General features: G+C 39.2%; 1 protein-coding gene across 1 annotated transcript; it reads right to left on the bottom strand.

Moving 5' to 3' along the window:
- Positions 1 to 5,092: 5,092 nt before the first annotated feature.
- Positions 5,093 to 6,877, bottom strand: LOC110900719 (protein FAR1-RELATED SEQUENCE 5-like). The gene is made up of 3 exons (XM_022147589.1): positions 6,198 to 6,877; positions 5,886 to 6,109; positions 5,093 to 5,622 (listed from the first exon to the last, which is right to left on the bottom strand). Exons 1-3 carry the CDS (start codon positions 6,875 to 6,877, stop codon positions 5,093 to 5,095), a joined length of 1,434 nt encoding a protein of 477 aa, XP_022003281.1.
- Positions 6,878 to 24,024: the final 17,147 nt, after the last annotated feature.

Raw genomic sequence — 24,024 nt, 5'->3', positions numbered from 1 at the left:
TTCTTGAAAATAATGTATAAAATGTATTTTCTTTTTTTGTACACGGTCAGTCTGGTTTACACGGCCGGTTTCATGTTTCAAACCACAAACAGGCCAGATGTCTACAGGTTGAACAATTTGGTTATACGATTTGAACGTAATGTTTAAAATTTAGCAATAAAAGATTTTCCATGTGTATCTTTTCATTTTAAATTATCTATAATTTAAGTAGTCTAAATGGTAAATCTTAACTTTTTGTATTTATTGATAATTAGCAATAATTCTCTGTGATATATTCGCCTTTTAAATTGTGTAAATTTAAAATTTATTTCAAAATTATTATGTTGTCTTTTAAATTTTAAAGAAAGAAATTGACATTTTTCGGTTATGGGTTACTTTAAGCAATTTTTATATTGTATATACATTTTTTACTTACGTGAGATATTTTCTTTATTTAACCCGTGTAATACTATTACCCAGGCTTATAACCTAGTAAAATAATAAACATTAAGCTATACAAAGGAGAAATAAGTAATAAAAAAATTTATAGCAAAAATGTAAGAGTAAAATGCTAAAATCATCCCGAGGTTTCATATTTGTTTTTTCCATTCAAAAAGACAAAAATGCACTTTATCTTAACAGCAAAAAAAATAATAATAAAAATAAACTGAGTTAGTGATTTAGATGAATATAACAATAAAATGCAAACCTAAAGAACTCAAACACACAAAAAAATCATTTTGAATGAAAAAAACAAATATAATCAAATCTTAGGAACGATTTTACCATTTTACTCGAACATTTTTATATTAATCTTGGAGTCTCAGTAAAAAAAACCCGGGTACATAAAAAGTGAAATACTAAATACCATGCATATATCAACGACACCTAATCCTACCGTAATTCAAACACCTTTAATTTGAATATTAAATTAGTCTTTTTATCTTTTTATTAACAAATATATAAAAACAACTGAGGAACATTTATCATCATTTTAGGTAATTTAACTTTTGAATCATGTTTTTGTGTTTCGTTAAATATAATGATATTAAATACTATTATATATATATAGCAGTTATCATACATTACGACTATCCTGACTATACAGGCTGTTCTTGTCAAGTACAATGATTGTAAGTTTTTCCATAATAATCACGCATGTATGTATCTTACCATGTTAAATCACACATATTGAATTGTAATCACGCAAGTTATATGATAATCACGCATGTTGAAAGTTAATGCACACATGTTTAAGGTTAACCAAGCATGCTATATGATAATCACGTCTGTTTAAGCTTAATGGACAAATAGAGTTTAATGAAAAAAATGACCATAATTTTTGCAGCCTGACGTAATGTATGGGCCAAAATACAATGAAAATGATCGATTGAAAGTATTTGCACCAAGCCTAGACGATATACTGTGTAAGTATGAGGTCAAGAAAGTTGACACAGTGGATCTTATCTTCATTCCAGTACTACTATCTGATCATTTCTGGTGCCTATGCTTTCACTTGAAAAATGGCGAAATTGAGTTAATTGATAACTCTAGGTTTAAGGAATCGTTTAGCAAACGCTACCGTGGGCGCCCCGAAAAGCTGGTAATTCTTGAATACTTAGCTTTATATAAAAAAACGACTATATATTATAATGAGTAGGTACTAATATGATTTTTTATCGTGATTATAGCGAAGAGTTCTAGTTCTATAGCTAAAAGACAAGATACGACGAAAAGAGTGGATAACAAACTAGGAAATAGCAAGCATAATATGAAAGGAAATGGATTGGAGAACTCTTCAAAACGGAGTTGACTGTGGTGTCTTCACTATGAGACATATGGAGACGTACAAAGGCAGATCACCATGGAATCCTGGGTTTGTGAACGAAGATAAAAAGACCATTCAAGATTCACAACTTCGATTCTTGCGGTACCGGTATCTTAGTAAGATTGTATTGTCCGACTACAATCTTATAAGGAAAGAAGTGTATGACAAAGCTAAGGAATTTGCGAAGACCGCAAGCACGATAGATGTTTTGCGCGATCTAGATAACAAAATTAGGGACCGACTGGATCAGTTCTTCAAACTTGACAAAGTGAAACAAAATGCTACGTCGTAGAACTACATTGTTACAAACATATTTGACATGTTCCTTTTTCAATTTTATTTTTATTTTTTAATTTTGCTGATTACTCATAAACTTTGTTATCAGATAACATGAAAATTGTAAACACAATGGGAATATTTCCTTATTCAAACACAAATTTAATACAAGAAAAACACTTAGATAAACAGAAAAGCCACATGGTTTCACTACCCAGATGAAAATGATACATAATACAAACACACATGCTTGCACCCATCAGAAAAAGGACCCCAAAAACTTGATCTTCGTGTCCATAGAGCATCTTAAGACGGTTATTGCATCCGCAAGCTCCTTTAATTGTTTCTCATCCCGCTCTCCTAGATCAACCATAAACATCATAGCCACCTCTCGGACACTTGACTCTTTCATACCAGACATCAAATTGAATATCTCTTCTCACCTCTTCATGTTCTCTCTGGCCCTAGAAATATTAGTTTCCAACAAGTCTTTACAAGACTTGTCTTCAGCAATTTGTTCCTTGATTATCTTTTAGAGATAAACCCTCATACCTGTTGATGAAGAAGAACCAGAAGATGAATTACAGGAATCTGCCATCTTTAAGGTAATATTTGAATGCACTTTCAATGATATGTAAAAGGAAATACCAAATAAGAGGACATCTAAAATTATTAAGCATGATAACTGTATGGTTCAGAAATCATTGTCGATGTTTTTTGGAGTTTTCTTGGTCCAGTACAGATATTTATAAAAAGTACTCAAGTTACAAAAATGGGGTGTTCAATAATAACGCACGTCCTATATGTGAATTTCTTTTACTTAATCACACATGTACAAATAATTACGCACGACCTGTATGTGAATTTTTTTTAACTTAATCACGCAGGTCCTGTATGTGAAATATGTAAGATACTGAACTTTCTTAAAAATATTAAACAAAATGCAAGTTGCAAGTTGATCTAAAATATAAATAATCCTAATAATAATGAAACCTACAAATAGCCTTCCAAATCGACATGACTGGTAATTATGTGAGATATTTAATTTTACTTACCAAATCTCCCACAACTACCATATTAAATCACATCCTTCATACATATTTGATTCCCCATATTAGATTTTTGCAAAAAATTAACAACTTTCATCAAGTAACATAATTGTCTACTGATCCGGCAAGCGAAGCCATCAAGGAGCTCCTCTACAGCCGCACGTTGACAGAGCTTGCATCTGATGTAAACTCTACTAACAGTATTTTTGATGTGCAGAGGAAGGTCCTTGAACAGCAGAAGATGAACCAAGAAGTCTGGGGAAAACTACTTGAAGAACCAAAATCTTCGTTGAGGGACAACGGCATAAAGCACATGAGGGATCAGGCATCTGCTGATCACTTGGTTTACTCATATCTCAAGGATGCAGTGGAGACGGTGCAAGAGAAGATGGAGACCAGTGACAAGGAGCTTGGGAAGTTATTCACATCGAAGTAGGTGGTATGTCTATTTAATCAACATTTTTGGTTGATTTTTGGGGGTGTTATAATGTTGGTATTTTGAAAACTTACAACTATGGTGGTTTTTGGCAATCGAAACTGTTATGTGGATACATTTAGAAAAATCATGTAGGCTTACTTTTAACATGTTTTGATACCTTTTCAGGCATCTGTGTATGGTGTTTTGGCGTTATTATATGAAAAAGGCATGTTAAATATTATCACGCATGTTAAATTTAAAGACGCTAGTTATGAAAAAACAATCTATGTTTGGTATGTTTTTGGTTGAAATAGCTGTGAACAGGGGTTACCACAGGTTATACAAAATGTTAAAGGGGTGTTAAATGGTCATTTGAGTTAGTCTTGTATATTTATGAATTTAGGTTAAGGTCCAATATAGTAAAATAACGCATCTGCATATTGAAAACATTCTGGCTTGTTATCACGGGGTAAAAAAGGGTCAGTTGAGATGGTATACTGAATCACGCATGGCAGGGTAAACATATTAAATGGTATTAAAATCACGCATGTTAAAATGTCAAGATCACAAATCACATAAAGTTGTTTCTTAATAAAGGCATGAAAAAACCCATGTTTAAATGTATGCAATTGTGGTTCAAAAATTACTCGTCATCGTCGTTTAGCTCTTCCCATTCAGAATCACAATCATCTTCAGAATCACTATCATCTGCTTCGTCAACCTCCTCATACTTTTCCTCTCCCTCACTAGTTTCTGCCTCCTCGTCCTCTTCGTCTACTAAACCAGGATCAGTCTCTAACTAAACAACTGTTCTTTTATTCCCCTTCTTATCGGCATTCGGCAGCACTAGCTTAACCCTTTAAAACTGAACAAGTTCGGATATCATCACCTTTGGTATTGCAAACACTGCATGTCCGACTTCTCTTGCCTTTTAGACTAATCATCTTTTCTTTTTTTGATTTGATCCGCTTGTGTGAACCGCGTCCTTTGTTCCTAATACCGGTTGGCACACGGACTGTAGGTGGAGCATCAGTGTTCGGTTTCTCATAACCGATTAACCTTGAATATCTATCAAACTTAGGGTTAATAGGCTTGGTTATGCGAAGTTCATCAACCATTTCTTTCATCTCCCTCATCAGATCCCTGACTATAACTAGATGATCAAAATCTCTCATCAAATTACCAATAAGATACTCTCCGGTCTGCATTATCTCATACGCAACCTCCTTGGCCTTTTTATGCCCATCAGTATCATCAACATTTAAATCAAATGTGTTATTTAGATCATTCGGTACCACATCTTTGGTCCATCTTCTCATAACATACTTGTTGGGAATTTATTTCTCTTTGAACATCTTGAACACAAAGTATATATGTTTGCACAACAATCTATATTGTTCAAACCTGCGACAACTACATGATGCAATTACATCCTCCCCCTTCTTGAAACAAACCTAAATAAAAAAATGAAAGTTCAAAATCAAAGAAAAACGTAGGTTGTTATGTAATCACGCATGTTAGCTGGTCTTAGTACTGTTACCTCTAACCGTCACCGTGGGCTTTGAAATCTTTCATGCTTATCTTCAAAAATGGTTCCTCGATTTTAGTCTCCATAGGAAGGCTCTCAGACAGTGTGCCATATAACTCTGCCTGTTGATCAGCAAAGATGGACCTGGTGTAAATTTTCATAGCATCTTCCTCTAAGGTAGTTTCAGACCAGTTATCTGGGGTTGTGTTTCTAGAAATATGGTCATTTTTCCAATGGTTGAATCTTTGCACATCCATTGCACCATCAAAATGGTTAAAAACCTCAACAAGGGTAAGTTGAGAATTCGCCACCTGACAGAAAAAATGGTTTTCGCTCTCTGATCTGGAGGTGGTCCGCATGAGCCTAGACATAGGCTCATGATGATAGAAAGCTGGAATCCACAAAGATCTCATGCCAAACATATCGTCAACCCATTTATTCTCGGTTAGAACGAATTCAATCATTATCAGTTTCCATTCTCTCTCAAACGTTTCTGGCGCAATCGAATCAGTCCACACAATGTCACACATATGTCTCTTGAAGTCTGCATTGTTACATAACTCGTGTCCCACATATTAAAAAAAAGGATTGGAATGAACATAAATCAGAAATCTATATAATTATTCACGCTTTTTGTAAAACAAAAAAAAACAGAGTTTACTTGTAATCACGCATGATGAACTTTTTGTAAAAATGCATATAAAAATCAGAAATCTTTATAGTTATTATGCATGTGTTAATTGTAATCACGCGTGTTGTAGTTGTGTCTAACCTTATCGGCAACTTTCTTCATTATGTGCCACATACATAATTTGTGCCTACTCTTGTCGAACACAACCTCGATAGCTTGTTTCATCGCCGGGTCCTGATCAGTGACGACCACCTTCGGCTGCTTACCAAATGAGTCCAAAAATGATTGTAATAGCCATTTGTATGATTCAATGCTTTCGGATGCTAGCAACCCGGCTCCAAGCGTCACATTCCGACAGTGGTTATCAATACCAGTAAAGGGTACAAAAACCATCTTATACCTTCAAAATGATGAAACAAATTGAATAAAAAAACAACAAAATTATACAAAAAAAAATTAAAAGTTAAAACATTAAAGTGAAGACTAACTTGTTGGTTTTGAACGTAGCATCAAACGATATGACATCTCCAAACTCAGCATAGTTACGTTTGCACAAACCATCAGCCCAGAACAGGCCAATTAATTGCTTGTTTTCGTCGACTGAATGTACAAATGAATAATCAACCATAAACTGCTTTTTATCGGTCAACCTATTGATAACCATATCTGCATCATACTCTCCTATATAGCTATGTATCCTAGCTCTAAAATTCTTGAAGTCGTCTTTAGTTGCGCCAACATTTTCAAAACCTCCGTATCTTTGTCTCATTATATTGAAGGCTTTCACTGGCCCAAGATTTAATGTACCAAGGTCCCATATCATCTCTTCTTGTGTTTCGGAAAGATGCCTATAAGCCGGTAATAAATGCATATCTTTGGGGCACACAAATGAATGATTATGCGCTTGAACAAACTTATCAACCTTATACAACACCCCATCCGTCGAACAAAGCTTAATTTGTGCTTTACACCCGGTTCGAATAGTCGGTCTGTTCCTACTTTTATACGACTTAGACAACTTCGAATAAGGATCATCAAAAGCCAGTGGTTTATGCCCCTCTTTTGAACACACAAAGTATTTAGTCTTGATAATACCACCACTATGATGTTCACCTCCTTTTCGAGCAGAGAACCCTGCCTTCTTGGCATATGTCTGATAAAAAAACATATGCTTGCTCTATGGAACTAAATTCCATTCCTATAACGGGAACACATGATGAAGCTACCTTAGTAATATTCAATCTTTCCTCTGCACATTTTGAAATGACCAAAAAAACAAGAGCTCTAAAACAAGACAAACAGTCACTCATTCACGCATGTTAACATCAATAATAACGCATGTTAAAAAACCAGCCAGTACTATACATCAATAATAATAACGCATGTTAACATCAATAATAACGCATGTTTGGTGGAACTATACATGTCACACCCCCAAAAATACCCCAAGCGGAAACCCCCGCGAGGCGTGTGACGTGCCAGGATCTAGCCACCAATCATATTGAACTCATGCAAGACTTAAATTAGGAACTTCCATTCATTAAAACAAAGTGTTACATTACATGAAGTATAACTCAATGTGTTCAGCGGAAGCATAAATTGTCAGTTACGTATTTCGTAAACCCGGTGTACGGTGTTTATTAAACTTTTCTCGTGTTTCCATGTATCACGACCCATGACCACTCTAGCCTCCCAGACAGCAAGTTCCACATCCACACTTATTTATAACCTGCGAGCATGAAAACAAGTGTATCAGACAATGCTGGTGAGTTCACAGTTTTACGAAAACGTTTGGTTACCAAGTGTTTAATCCAGTTTAATAACAATTCCGAAAGTAATGTTGATAATAACTCGAGTACCGTACAAGATGGCTCCAGATTGTTTTGCTCGTCCCCAGTGCCCCCTATCTAAGCATTGGTCATGATTAAGGTCATTAGTTCGCGCCCGTCCTCTCAGGTACGGTGTTAGGTTGCTAAGCCTAATAGCGCTATCAACTAATACCCCGTTACCTCTCAGGTAAGTATTCGGTATAAGATGGGACTTAAGGTGATAGGGAATGAGTGTATTATCCAACATCTCAGTTTTTACCCGTTACGCATATTAACTCAGGAAACCTGTATATGACTGTTATGGTTACCCATTACGCATTTTTTCGCATTCGGTTCGGTTTATGTAACTAGTTTGCATAAATTGACCGAAACGGGTCAAACCTTATCATTTTTGTCTCAAAATCCAGAATGTGTTTAGCTTACCCATATTATACAAGTATTCAAACTTGTCGGATCTAAATCACATTCTATTCTGGTCTTCGCTTAATCGTGCGTTTGAACCGCATATCTTCCTTTAAAACTAACCGGTTTAAGTTTAGGCTTAATTAAAGACCCGTTAAGAATCTAATAGGTTATTAAAAACCTTCGTTCCAGATTAGGAGACCCGGTAAAAGCTACTTGCACTTGGTGTTTGTAAATTGTACTTGGTCATGTAAATACTCTTAACTTATTTTCCCTTATACGGGCTTGGGGTACGGTATATAAAATACCGCTTGGTCAGGCATTGAATTTTTAATCATATGAAGGTTAATTTATTGAAATGACCCGTTTAAATTGTTTTGTTGCTTAAAGCCTTTGGGGGGTAAATAACCATGTCCCGGATATCCTTGGCATCATTCATAGGAATGGCCACGACCTTAGCACGGGGTGTAGGCATACACCCGCCAGTACATTTATAAATAAAAAGATATAACCGCCGGTTTCGAGAATAACTCACCACGGGACTATATCATGTGGTGTGTCTATTAATCTTTAACCCGGTGTCAACCCGGGCTACTGAACGTATAAGAAACATGTAAATTCTTTTACAAGTTTATATATAAATAATTATCCCAAGTTATAAAAAGTTTTGTGCCATGTGCATTCAAATGAAATTTCTTAAACATTTTCAAAATGAGTCAGTTAATTGTATTTACCAGTGTAAACTGACGTATTTTCTCAAAAAGGCTAAGTGCAGGTACTAATCGGAATAGTCTGGCCTCTCCTAGCATCAAATAAAAGTCTTGCAAGCTTAGATGCCTTTGAAGTCTGTTGAACAATGTTTCCTTTTTATTTGATCCGCCTGTGGATCTTTTTCAGCCATTTTTGTAATACTTGATATTACATTTTTTTCGGTTGAAATATATCTAGCTTTTGCTTCCGCTGTGCATTTAAAATTGTGTTTTTTGACTATGATGATATCAACTACGTCACGATACTCTCCACCAGACCCACCGGTAATACGTGGAAATATCGGGGTGTGACAGGTTGGTATCAGAGCCAACATTGAGTGAATTAAAAACTAGCCTTTTGTGTTTAATCTCAATGACACAATTGCACATTCCTCGATTTTCGAGTCTAGACAAAGAACTTAGGACAAATCCTGATTTGTTTATTTTCATTGTTTATATATTTCTTTGTTGTTATTTTTGCTTATGTTGACAGGATTAATCATGCCGTCGAGATTTAGAAGGGGAAGAGGCAAGGCTCCCGTCACTGGGCATGACCACGAAGCCGGGCCGTCACATAGAAGAACCCCATCAATCACAATGAGTACCAGTCCTCAGGAGCATTGGAGGACGTATATTGAGCCAGCGAGGCGATCCGTCTCGCTAAGTTCGTCACCATTGTTTTGGTCAAAAATTACCGAAGTAATTAAGTGAGCAAATTAGTTAAGTGAGGTAGTGTGCCAAAGAGTGTACCGGAAATACGCTTGTTATGTTGTTTGTAAAAACAGTTTTCAGGATACGGATCAGGATATTGAGCTGTATCTACGATCAAACTATGAGCAAAAAGTAAAGGAAATGACACGAGATGTACGAGGAAAGCCCTTGATCAATTTAGATCGCCGGCATAAAACCTCAGGAGCTGACAATCGCAGCTGCCTAGTTCTTCTTATTACTTCAAACTTCAGGATACAATGCAAGATATTGACCAGATCGCTAAGTGTTACAATGCTTTGTGTGAAAGTAAAAGTTGCGAGAGAACAAGTGTGAGAGTGTAGTGAGTGTAGCTGTGATGTCCTATTCGATCTGATATACCCACCTATTTATAGTAACGAAATACAAACAAAAATTCCTACAAATATGGGATGCTCCGAATATTCCATTGTGAACGTTGTAGACCGAGTAATGCGGCTTCAACGTCTTCATTTGAACGACTTGGACCGAGTCTCCCGGAGAAAGGGTCTTTGTGAACGTTGCTTCATCTGGACGCGTACTCCTGCACATAACCCATTAGTAATCCTGAGGATACCATTTAAGATGTTACCAATATCCTGAATGAGCATCCCGGATATGAGCAGATATCATACAATCAAGATATAACTCAAGATATTTCCCAGGATATGGGCTCAGAATTTTACCCATAACAATTGTCCCCAAAAATGTTGTCGTTAAGGATCCTGAGTCCTAACGGTTACATTTTTCACGATAACCAAGATAATTAAGAGATAAGACCTGATGTGACCACTTGTAACCGTGCAGCCTATTTCTACTCGTTACTTCCCTATATCTTCTCATGTTTACCCCCATTTAATCTTCATCAAGAAGAAAAAAGGTAAAAATCTTCTCTCTCTCTTCTCATTCCTTTCCTCTATACTATTCCGGCGAAGATATGGCGAGACAGACAAGATCAAGCTCCGGTGACTCTGCTCCCTCGTTCATTCACCAAAATATTCTCCAACATCCGGAGAAGGAAATATGCACATTCGACAGCGCACATTTGTCAGCCCTTAAAACCTCCGGCATCTTCCCGAAAGGGACGGTGTTCCGGCCTTTTGATCGGGAAATCCGATCAGATATGGTTTCCGACGAGTGGATATGCTTTAATGCTTTTCCTTTTACCTTAGGGTTATAATTTCCGTTTCTCGACTTCATCACCGAGTTCTTTGATACCACAAAAATCTGTTTCAGTCAAACAATGCCAATGCTATGGCGAGTCCTGCTTGTTCTTGACCAAATCAAGAACAACCATATTCCTGACCTTTCTATTCATGACCTCCCCTTAGCATATCGGCTTAGATGCCATGGTTCTTGCCGATTTTTGTTCTATTCTACCTCCGGCGACCCACTGATACTTCGTGCCACCAGGAATGAGGAGGAATGGAAGTCCAAGTTCTTCTTTGTAAAAAGAGACTCAATCCCTGGTGGAACGAAATATCCAGCGCAGTGGTTGAGAAAGGGTAGGATTTAGGGCTTTAGGATGATCCTGTCTTGTATCCTGTTCCATATCCTGAACTGATCAACTTTCTTTTTACTGTTTTGTATGCAGCTGATTTTAGGAAGCTAGCACCTCCCCTTGCAGATTCACAGAAAAGGATTGACACTATCAGACTCCTTCCCAAAGCTGAAAGAAGTTTTAACCCGTCTCCACCATCTCCAAGCCCTCTTTCCAGTGTAAACATGTCTGGTAAGGATCCTGTTCGATATCCTGCATACATGCTTTTATTTGAAATATTTAGGAAAGAATTTTACTCCCTGTATGTAGATTCCAGCAAAGTTCCAATCCTCCTTGATCTTGACGAGCTTGACAGTTACCCTACTCCAGTCATGGTCAAGAAAGAGACCCCTGCTGCCACCAGCTCCAAGCCGCTTCCGGCTCCCAAGGCTAATCCGAGGACCCGTGCTTCCACCACAAAAAAGAGGAAGGGCTCTGAAGTTAGTGCCCCAGGCTCCGAAGGATTCTCCTACGATGATCTCAGCTTTACCGACTCCTTGGAGCCGATGACATTCTTCCTCAACAAGGTAATACCCTGTGACTATATCCTGCATATATATCCTGCACATATATCCTGGTAGGACATCCTGACAGGATGTCCTGATCAATATATATTGAATCATACCTGAAATTTGATGTGCAGGGCCTCCAGCATCTGGTCCACCTTTACAACGATGCTTGTGGTACTGTTGCACTCTACGAAGCCAGGATTAAGCAGCTTGAAACTACCGTTGCCGACCAAGGTGCCATTGCTGAAGCGAAGAGTCGGCACTATAAGGATAAGCTGAAAAAGGTCACCCAGGATGCCGAGCTCAAACTGGCCACCGTGCAAATGGATCATGAACAAGCCATGGTCTCATTCCGAGAAGGAATCAAGGCTTCTGCTATAGTCTCCCTGCTGCAAGCCCGCATCAAGATGGCTTATGAGGCCAAGGAGACGGGCCTTGTGTGCCCATCTTGGCCAGTTAACTCTTGGGTGGCAAAGCTGAAGGAGCTTGAAGGCAAGGCTGTGCCTCTTCCTGCTGAAGCTGGTGAATCCTCTAAGTCGGCAGAGGTGGTGGACCAGGCTGGAGCCAAGAAGGATGCTGAGGCGGATGCTGGTGAGGATGCTGCTCAGGATGCTGAAGCTGAGAAGACGAAGAAGGCTAGTGAAGACGCCACTGTGTGAGGGCATTTGAGTGGGGGATGATGGATGTTGATGCTTAGGCCAGAGCCCACTTTTTTAGACTTGATGGTTGTGGTCCTTCGAACAATTTACTTTTCTTGTCTTTAAAACAATTTACTTTCCTGCACTTAGACAATATGATGGCCAAAGGTGGAGGGATCCTGAACGAAGCCCTTGGTCATCAGTTAGTATAGTTTATTTTGAACACTTTTAACAATTGAAGGTGGAGGTATCTTGGGTTCCAAGACGAAGCCTTCAATTGTTAAGTAAATATGGCTAGGAACTATTTGTGCTCTTGGTGGATAGTCCTTGGTTTGAGGTGAAACCAAGAGCACAACTTTATGGTATGTTAATAATATAACCATTTTTTGGCTTTATTTCTGTTGTTATATTTTCATTACACGAATTTTACTTGCAAAGATAATTTTGTCTGGACATTTTTGGGAACACATTGTAAATGTATCCTGAAAGATATCCTGATCAGGATACTGACACACAATCTGTAAGTTATCCAAATAAAAAGGAGAGATCATACCAGGAATTCCCTAAGGAATCAGCTCTGATTTTCCACCATAGAAATGTCCCCAGTGCACACTTACAAACTTGGATCCATCCTTTAAATTGTATGATATATGTCCCCTGTTTTTAACATAGGAGTGTAGATACAGTCATACTTTAGCTTTACTGAATAGATCCTGAATATCCAGGGATCACCCCTGATATCCTGGGATAAACTCTTAATATGCTGGGGATAAACCCTCAATATGCTGGGGATAAACCCTCAATATGCTGGGGATAAACCCTCATATCCTGGGGATAAACCCTGGTTTTCATGTGCTACAGGCGAGAGTGTATAAACTCCAAGTCTTAGAAAGGTGAAAACCTTTAAACCTTAGAGGGTATGAAAATACCCTTTCGTGAGAGAGGGTGATCAATCCTCATATACCTTTAGAATCCAGGATATAGCCAATAGTAACGAAATTGTCAACCACTTTTACATGAACTGGTCCCGTTACCTTGAACTATCCCCAGATGACTTGCGCTCCAGGCTGGGTGTTCAAACCCAACTCGAAAGAAAGGTGAATACCTTTAAACCTTTGAAGGGATGAGGATCCCTTAAACGTGAGAGAGGGGGCCAATCCTCTAATCTTCCGAAATATCCTGAGCGTATATCCTGGAGCTATATCCTGACACATATTCTGCAAAACAACCTTAAACTAAGGTGGGTGTTAGCTTAGCTAACACCCCTCCGATGCCTAAGTCAGTATTGGGTTCAAGATAATAAACGAATTCAAATATATTTAAGAGAGATAGAACACATACCATTCTGATATAGAAATTGTTAGGGCTGGATTTTTATAACACATGATCCTTACATGTGATCCTAACCAGTGATCCTTGTTTCTTTGGCAGATAGTGATCCTCAGCAGAGTTCCAGGATCAGGATCACGGACCATCATAGTGATCCTCATGCTAACAGTTGTTTTCATTGAATTTAATGTTATCTTGTAGGAATGTCTAGCAGGATCCGCTCTTAGCATCGCAAACAAGGGACGCGTCTTTACAACTTTGGCATATGCTTAATCAGAGATGAACGTTGTAGAGGATATGGAAACTCGGCATGATTTAAGGGCGATAATTTAGGCTAGATTTACTTTTATTTCTAAAGGGGTAATGAGCTGATTGTTAGTCTATTTACCTAAAATAGGTCACTCACACTTGTATATATAACACTCTTCCCCATTCGGAAGACACACAACACATTTCTCACACGCTTAGACACTCGATACTATAGTGATCCTTGTACTCAGCTCATTATCATCCGAAGTTGTAACCATTTTTTGTTATATTGAAGTTTGGTGATCGGTAGTTGCCATCACCCGAGGTTTTTTATGCCGGAGATCATTCATTGATCAAGGGCTTTTTCCTCGTATAAATCCTTGTGTCGCTTGCATATTTCTCACTAAAGTGATCCTTTACTTTTTCAACAAACCAAGCATCATTCCCCGTTTACCTAGAGTTTGGTTGCATTATCCTTATGTGATTTTTGACCAAAACAGTTTGGCGCCCACCGTGGGGCAATTGGTGCTTCATTCATAAGAAAACTTTCTGTTCGAAATCATTTCAAAGAGTTACATGGCTTCATCATTGAAGAATACATCCACGCCGATGTCTGCAGTCACCTCGTCTCAGAACACTCTGCCTTTGCCTCCACCACCGGCAGGATCTCAAAAAAATGCTGAGAAGAGACCAACTCCTACTTTCTCTAAACCTCCATCTTCTTCTGCTATGAATTCTTCTGCTCCTAGTACTAGTGATGTATTTACTTTGATTTTGCAGATGAAGGATCGTATGCAGCGGCAGGATGAAACTAATGACAGGATCCTTAGGGAAATCGGAGATCTCAAAAGACAAAAGAAAGCGGCAGAGGATCATTCCCCACTGATGCCCAAATCTTTAAGTTTTGATACTCCGATGATCACTTCTCAGCCATCAGGAGTCCCAGACGTTCAAATTGTGGGAGGATCAAAAGGATTGCACCTCGGATCGGCAATAATGACTCAGGCATCGGGCTCACATTTTCAGACGGCAGGATCCTATCCTCAGCATATGGGATCCTTCGTGAATTCAGGAGCCTATCCAGGAGCACAGCAGTTTCAAGGATCCTACTTTGTTCCAGGATCATCCCAGGTTCAAGGATCCTCCTTTGTTCCAGGATCATCCCAGGTTCAAGGATCCTTCTTTGTTCCAGGATCATCCCAGGTTCAAGGATCCTCCTTTGTTCCGGGATCGTCTCAGATACCAGGATCCTCCCAGATGCCAGGATCCCTAAAGAGTTTGCAAACAGGAAATCTAGATGTCCATCAAGGGGATTTCATTCCAATGCAGACCATTGCCTCCACTGGTCCCTCCATCATCCCAGAATCCCAGCCATATGGATTCACACCCAGTATTCCTAACCTGAACCCAATGGGAGGTAACACCTTAAATAATTATCTTACCACTAACCATGGATTCGTGCAGGATACAGGTATCAATCATGCTATGGCCAGGGAGTTGCAGAAGCTGAAGGATATGATCTCAAGCGTTCCAGGGGTAGTCAAGCCTATCCCGGAGATTGCAGATGGAAGCCATAAGGTATCTCGTTTTGCACCACCAATTTGTGATGCAGAGGTACCCAAAAGATTCCATATCCCTACTATGAAGCTGTATGATGGTACAACGGATCCTGAGGAGCACATAGCACAATACAGGGAGAGGATGGAGATCAATCCAATCCCAGAAAAGTTAAAGGAAGCATGCCTATGTAAAGGATTTGGATCCACTCTTACTGGATCAGCTCTTAAATGGCTGCTAAGTCTTCCCCCTTACTCTATCACTTCATTTGCTAATTTAGTTAATTTATTCAATAATCAATTCTCTTGTAGTAGAAAATTTGAAAGATTAACTAGTGATTTATACAGGGTAACTCAAAGTCATAATGAATCATTAAGGGATTATATAACTAAATTCAGTAAAGAATCCTTGGACATTCCCAACTTGGATATGGCCACGGCTGTTGAGGCCTTCAAAATGGGACTGCTTAAGGATTCATTGTTCTATGATGAACTTGTTATGACACCATGCAGGAACCTAGATGAAGTAAGAACTCGGGCACTCAGGTTCATCCGGCTAGAGGATGACAAGAGGATCCAGGAGAGACAAGTAGGATCCTCAAAACAGGAGAAGCAAGGATCCTCCTTCAAGAGCAATAAATTCAAATCCTACCATAGAAATGACAACCAGAACGTGCATGCTGTTGACCAAGAAGAGGATGATGAGGATTATCCTCCGATTTCTGAATATTGTTTTTCTGTTGACAATCATGAACTAATCCTTGCAATGCAGAATCTAGGAGAAAAAGCCAGGTGGCCCAGAAAGAATGATAAACCATCCGGGACTAAAGACAAGTCAAAGTGGTGTGCATACCACGAGGATTTCGGGCATCTAACTGAAGAGTGCATCGCATTAAGAAAGGAAATTGGATATCTGCTAAGCAAGGGGCATCTAAAAGAGTTGTTGGGAAGAAAAAAGCAAAGGACTCAGGATCCTGAAAGGATCCCTGAAAAGGCTCCAGCCCCTCCGGCGAATGCACAAGTGATCAACTTTATTTCCGGAGGATCAGACATCTGTGGTACATCCTTCTCAGCGGCTAAAAGACATGCAAAGGAAGCAAAAATGGATAATGGAGAAAAACCTATCCGAATATCAAGTATCTCGGAAGGAAATACGATAACATTTGATGAGGATGACCGCATTAACATCCAGGATCCTCATCATGATAGTTTAGTTATTACTCTATTTATTTCTAACCATTTTGTCCGCAGGATCCTTATCGACGGAGGAAGCTCAGTAAACATTATCCAGCTTGATGTTCTAAAGAAGATGGGTATCCCAGAATCAGACATCACACCAAGATCCTCCGTACTTGTGGGATTCAGTGGAGAAACAAAGAAAAATCTGGGGGACATCAAACTCCCAATCTACGTGGAAGGATTACATAATTATCAAAAATTTTGTGTTATTGACTGTTTATCTTGTTGTAATGTTATCCTTGGCAGGCCCTGGATACATGATATGAAAGCAGTCCTATCCACCTACCATCAATGTGTGAAACTCCCTAGCCCATGGGGGATAATCAAGATCGACAGTGATTAGCAGGAGGCCAAGGATTGTTATACCTCATCCATGAAACCAACCTCGAAGCCAAGGGAGCAATGGCAATTACAGTATCCTCCAAGGAATGTCTTGGAGGCAAGGGAACAGGATGTGGACGAAATCCTTCTGGATCCTAATGATCCTGAATCAAAAATCTATATCGGATCAGGGATCCTTGGCAAGATGAAAGAAGACATAATATCCTTCCTCAAAAGAAGAAAATCTACCTTTGCATGGAAACATGAAGATATGACAGGTATATCTAAGGATATTATCACTCATAAACTTGGCATTGACAGGTCGATCAAACCAATCCACCAAAAAAGGAGGAAGTTTGCACCAGAAAGGAATGCCATTATCCAGGAAGAAGTAGAAAGACTACTTCGAGCAGGTATGATCAGAGAGGTAAAATATCCTAAATGGTTAGCCAATGTGGTTGTTGTCCAAAAGAAAAACGGAAAGTGGAGGGTATGTGTCGATTTCACTGATCTGAATAAGGCATGCCCCAAGGATCCTTTCCCATTACCCCACATTGACTCCATGGTGGATGCAACGGCGGGGCATGAACTGCTAACCTTTATGGATGCATCATCTGGATTCCAACAAATTCAGATGGAGCCATCTGACCAAGAGGATACGGCCTTTATGACCCCAACCGGTTTATATTGCTATATTGCTATGCCTTTTGGACTAAGAAATGCAGGTGCAACATATCAAAGGCTGGTGAATATGATGTTCAAAGATCAAATTGGACAGACTATGGAAGTGTATGTTAGGGCTGGATTTTTGTGATACATGATCCTTACATGTGATCCTGACCAGTGATCCTTGTTTCTTTAGCAGATAGTGATCCTCAGCAGGACTTCAGGATCAGGATCATGGACCATCCCGGGATCCTCATGCTAACAGTTACCTTCATTGAATTAAATGTTGTTTTGCAGAAACATCTAGCAGGATCCGCTCTTAGCATCACAATCAAAGGACGCGTCTTTACAATTATAGCATGTGCTTAATCGGAGATGGACGTTGCAAAGGATATGGAAACTTGGCATGATTTAAGGGCGACAATTTAGGCTAGATTTGCTTTTATTTCTAAAGGGGTAATGATCTGATTATTAGTCTTTTTACCTAAAATAGGTCACCTACACTTGTATATATAAACACTCTTCCCCATTCGGAAGAACACACAACACAACTCTCACACGCTTAGACACTCGAAACTATAGTGATCCTTGTACTCAGCTCATTATCATCCGAAGTTGTAACCATATTTTGATATATTGAAGTTGGTGATCGGTAGTTGCCATCACCCGAGGTTTTTTATGCCGGAGATCATACATTGATCAAGGGCTTTTTCCTCGTATAAATCATTGTGTCTTTGCATATTACATACTAAAGTGATCCTTTACTCTTTCAATAAACCAAGCATCATACCCCGTTTACATAGAGTTTGGTTGCATTATCCTTGTGTGATTTTTGACCAAAACAGTTTGGCGCCCACCGTGGTGTTTTGGTCAAAAATCACACAAGGATAATGTAACCAAACTCTATGTAAACGGGGTATGATGCTTGGTTTATTGAAAAAGTAAAGGATCACTTCAGTATGAAATATGCAAAGACACAATGATTTATACGAGGAAAAAGCCCTTGATCAATGTATGATCTCCGGCATAAAAAACCTCGGGTGATGGCAACTACCGATCACCAAACTTCAATATAAGAAAAATGGTTACAACTTCGGATGATAATGAGCTGAGTACAAGGATCACTATAGTTTCGAGTGTCTAAGCGTGTGAGAATTGTGTTGTGTGTTCTTCCAAATGGGGAAGAGTGTTATATATACAAGTGTAGGTGACCTATTTTAGGTAAAAAGACTAATAATCAGCTCATTACCCCATTAGAAATAAAAGTAAATCTAGCCTAAATTGTCGCCCTTAAATCATGCCAAGTTTCCATATCCTTTGCAACGTCCATCTCCGATTAAGCACATGCTATAATTGTAAAGACGCGTCCTTTGATTGTGATGCTAAGAGCGGATCCTGCTAGATGTTCCTGCAAAATATCATTTAATTCAATGAAGGTAACTGTTAGCATGAGGATCCTATAATGGTCCATGATCCTGATCCTGAAGTCCTGCTGAGGATCACTATCTGCCAAAGAAACAAGGATCACTGGTTAGGATCACATGTAAGGATCATATATCACAAAAATCCAGCCCTAACAATTGCCCCCAAAATATAAGGAGTTTATTGTAAAATAACGAGTTATATTTTGCTTTGATCTTATCTGCAACGGGCGACTCGGATAACTAGCCGTTATAACCGGACTAGCCGTTGCAACCTTTACGTCACTGAAGTGACATCCCTGCAAATCATGATTATAAATAGGAGATAGGGTTAGGATCAATCTGCATTTAAATTCAAGATATACTCCCTTTATAATCTATACCGAAGATCAATCAGGTATTCTCTTCTCTTCTCTTTCTTCCTTCTCTTGCTCTGTTTTTCTGCTCCCTGTTTTTATTCTGCCATGAGTATGTTGCTCCGAAATTCCCCTCACAAGGATCACAAGAAGAGCAGTCCCCTGAAAAGCCAAGGGATCGTCAAAGACTCTCCTACTGAGAGGTGCTGCTTCACCGATGCTCATGTTGATAGGATCCGTCACTGTTTTCCGGCGGATGCTATCTTCAAGTCATTCACTTCCACCGCTTTAAGCGATTTTGTTTCCGACACCTGGGTGGCCTTTCCTGCAACTCCGTTTACCATAGGATATTCATATCCTTTTCCAGCTTTCACCCAATCCTTCTTCTCCTTGACCGGCATATCTTATATCCAAGCCATGCCGATGATCTGGAGGGTTCTATATACCTTCGAGAGGATCATCGAGCAGGAGGGGATTGACCTAGGGATGGTAGAGCTGGCTGAGCTTTATGATCTTACCACGTTTGGTTCCTATCGATACTTGCTGAAACGGAAAGCCGGGGAGGATCACCCTGTTTTTAAGGTTACCAAAAATGACACAAACTGGAAGCGACGTTTCTTCTTTGTTAGGAGGGACACCATCCCTAATGGGAAGGATCTGCCCAAGGAGTGGGCCACTCATGGTAGGATAGAGGATCCTGGAAGGATCACTATCAGACTTGTCTCTTATGATGAGGATCACTAATGTCTTCTTTGTCTTTTGTGCAGCTATATCCGTTGCTCATCTCAAGTTAACCCCTGCTGCAAGAGAGAGAGTTTTAGCTTTCAAAAAGCTTGATCCTGAGACCAGAAGTTTTCAAGTCACCATACAAGATTCACAAGAAGTATCCTCCGCATCTGCCACAATGTCAAGTAAGTATTGATGCGTGTCGGTGTGTTATATAATTTAGATATATTTTTAAGCCCTTTTTACACTTTTAGCCAAGTTTTAAATTTATAAAACACGATATTTACTAACACTAAACACACATATGGGCAAGTGCACCCATCGTGGACGTAGTATAGTGTTGGTAAGATACCGAGGTCGTCCAAGGACACAAGAGCTTTTAATACCGGTTTATCCTCAACGTCTAATCAAATCAAAAAGTTAGAAAAATGTTTTAAACTAAGAAAAATAAAAACTAACTAAATGCTGAAAAATAAAATAAAATAAAAAACAGATAGACAAGATGAATCACTTGGATCCGACACGTGTATTAGTATAACCTTTGATTATTTTCGCACTTTTGCACTTGTTTAAGAGATTATCTTAGTTATTGTAGTAGGCCCCTTTTTCGGAGGTGACGTTACCCTCAACCCAGTAGTTTGAGTCAGCAAGGATACAATCCTAAAGGGTTGGATTATTGAAAGATAATGAATTAAGTTATTAATGCAAATTATGGTAGGCCCCGCTTTTGGCGGTGACGTTACCCTCGGCTAAGTAGTCTGAGTCAGCAGGGATACAGTCCTAAATAGCCGGGTTATAGTATTAATAGTAGTTAGCTTATGAGGGGGTCAAAGAGTTTGGATCCCCGCCATCCAATACCTATGGGCATTGAAGGAGATCCTACTAAATTTGACCCAGGTCCCAAGCAGGACCTCTAAACGCTGAACAAGGGCAAGACCTTTACCAAACGTTCCCTTAACCCCCGACCAGGTAGCCAACATACCTCCATATAGACCGTGGAGATATGAATGGTGAAAATCTTTTATTTTATATAGACAGTAAAATAATGCCAAGACACCACGGACAAACGATAAGGAAAGATCACCTTCAACATAAGTAACTAGTTATTAAAGTCATTAATACAAAACCAAATAAAAAGTGCAAAAGATTAAAAATAAAAAGTATTATACTAAACACTTGTCTTCACCAAGTGATGTAAGAGACTTAGGCAAACATGGCCTTGATTGTCAAGAACTCTTACGATCAATCTTGGATCCCGAGACGACTCACACACTCTATGATGGACAATGGATGATGGTGGTGGATGATGGTGTTATGGTGGTGGTGGGTGGTGGATGAAGTGTGAGAGAGGTGGTGTGCCAAGGGATGAGAGAGAATGAAGCCAAGCTCCTCTATTTATAGGCTGAACAGAACGCTGGACACGGCCCCGTGTTCGCTGAACACGGCCCCGTGCCCGTCTGACATTCTCTCTCTTCATTAATTGTAATTGCGAATTACAATTAATGCGCCTGCTGTACTTTCAACACGCCCCCGTGTCCGCTGGGCACGGCCCCGTGGTGAGCAATGGAAGCTTCTACTGGTTTGTCTTTTCTGCTGCTTCCTGGGCACGCCCCCGTGTTCACTGGACACGGGGCGTGTTCAGGCTCTGTTTCTCTTCTCTTTGTCTTGGGAGGTGCCGTTGAGGGTCCGGGCAGTTCACTTTTGTTCCTTTTCTTGTATTTATGGTAGATTTAGTAGTCTTTTTGCTTCTTTTGTGATTTTGAGCTCATTTCATCCTGAAAATACAAAAGGAAGACAAAAACACTCTTTTTCCAACATTAGTACTAAAAAAGGGTTAGTTTTATGCTTTAATTGATGTGTTTTATATGTTGCATTTTACACACATCAAATACCCCCACACTTGAACTTTTGCTTGTCCTCAAGCAAAACTCTTTTAATGTGGCTTACACTCCCAAATGGAATAGGTAGAAGAGAAGTTTTTTAACTTGTCCTAGAGTGTCGGGAATCCAAGGTTTGTATAGGTTCTATTTTCATTTTATTTACAATCTTATTCGTCATGGTTTATTTTGAACTTTTCATAAGATAAATTACTAAATTTGGCATAGCATGCCTTATTAAAATTCCATTTATATACAAGTTCACATACCTCACGGGAGATCACTCAATCACTCGGCCGAAGGTGTATATTTAAGTGAATCGCTCGAGAGCGGCACGGATTTACATTTTCCATATGCTTGCCAAGCGATCAATCCTCCTCCTTTTTAACTTTTTACCTTTGTAAATATCAAGAGGTCTTTTGGGGTGAAGGCTTGGGTTTAAAGGTGGGTGGTTGGTTAGTGGTTAGTAAAAAGGGCGAAAATCGTAACAAGTGTCGGTTTTCGTAAAATACCTTATTTTTGGTGACATTTATTTTTGAAGTATTTCTCCAAACAAGCTTTTTGTAGCTTATGTTTGTTTTTGACTTCATCATATTTTTTTTTTTTTTTTTTTCGTCACGTAAAGGGTATGTTTATGAAAAACCGAGTTTGTCACTAAAATAAAGGTGAAAAAATGAAAAAAAATTTTTTTGGTGGGTAGAAAATTGTTTTGGGGGTAATGAAATGAAAGGTTTAGGCTCAAAGGGGTTTTCTAGGGGGATTTTGGGTAGGTAAAAAAAAATTGAAAAATAATGGTTTTGAAAGAAAAATAGTTAGTCCTAATGCCTCCATCATTTACTTACTTGGGTTTAAGTTGGTAAGGACCGGGAATGTATCGTCGTGGCAAGTTCTAGATTTGTAAAGACCGAGCGGCTATTCACACAAGAAACGAAAAATGAGCATTTAATCTAAATATGTGTATTTTTATGCTCAATAAAGGCTCAAAACTCACTTTTTGTGGGAATGGGTTTCTAATGTGACCAAGCATATATAATCGAATTTTAGCTAGACTTGTTATACCGTTTCATAATTTTCTTATGTTAGTTCTTTTTATCACGACGCTATCGGTTGTAAGTTTGTAAAAATATAACCCTTTTATAACTTGTTATTCCCAACTTAAACTAAGACAAGTAAATAAATAAAAAAAAAAATGAAAAAGTTTTTGAAAAAATTTGGGGTGTTTAGCGGTTCCAATAGAGTTTTGTGTAAGGCTTGTTTTAGGATTTTGCAAAATTCCAAGGTTTTAGCATCCCCCCCACACTTAAATTACACATTGTCCTCAATGTGTCCAAAAATAAAGTTTTTGGTTGATTAGAATATGTAAAAGTGTGTTTAAAAACAAAGATTTGTGTTACTGGCACTCTGGACACGGCCCCGTGTTGACCGGGCACGGCCCCGTGGTCAAGTGCCAGTAACAAAAATTATAGAATTGAAACAGAAGCTTGGACACGGGGGCGTGTTCGCTGAACACGGCCCGTGTCCAGTTACCTGAACTGGGTGATTTCCTGCAGGGGGCTCAGCACGGGGCCGTGTTGGTTGGGCACGGCCCGTGTGGAGCCTTCTGTTATGGAGTTTTTTTGTCGGTTTGTTCTGTTCTTCTGCATGGTTCCATTTTTTCTCGTTCCCTTTTTCATCCATTACCACCATGAGTGTGTTTTATTCTGCAAAAACTAAAAGATTAAACTTAAACTAAGGATAGGTCCGCGGAATGCCTCCGTGGTGCGCCACGTTTATAAGGGTCCTTGGCTAGACCCAATTCCCGGTCACACGTCATTTGATTGGGGTGCCTTGCCTCCCAAGTTACACCGTCGGAGAGCGGCATCCACGCTTGAGTCGATAACCTTCATGTAGTGGACCGGGTCGTCATCCTCTATTCTTTTCCCAACCCCGAACTTTACCTCATCGTCCCCATACCTCAACGTTAGTGTCCCTTCATTCATGTCCACTACTGCTTGTGCGGTGGCAAGGAAAGGCCTCCCTAGAATAAGGGGGACCTCGTTGTCTTCCTCCATGTCGAGTATGACAAAGTCAACAGGATAAACAAACCTGCTTACCCTTACCAAGACATTCTCGATGACACCTTGCGGGAACTTGACCGATCGATCCGCGAGTTGTATGCTTATTTTTGTGGGGCTTGTGGTTC

The sequence above is a fragment of the Helianthus annuus genome, chromosome 13 (genome assembly GCF_002127325.2).
Source record: "Helianthus annuus cultivar XRQ/B chromosome 13, HanXRQr2.0-SUNRISE, whole genome shotgun sequence".
Lineage (NCBI taxonomy): Eukaryota > Viridiplantae > Streptophyta > Magnoliopsida > Asterales > Asteraceae > Helianthus > Helianthus annuus.
Note: the sequence above shows the minus strand (reverse complement) of the source record. Positions and strands in the feature narration are given on the sequence as shown.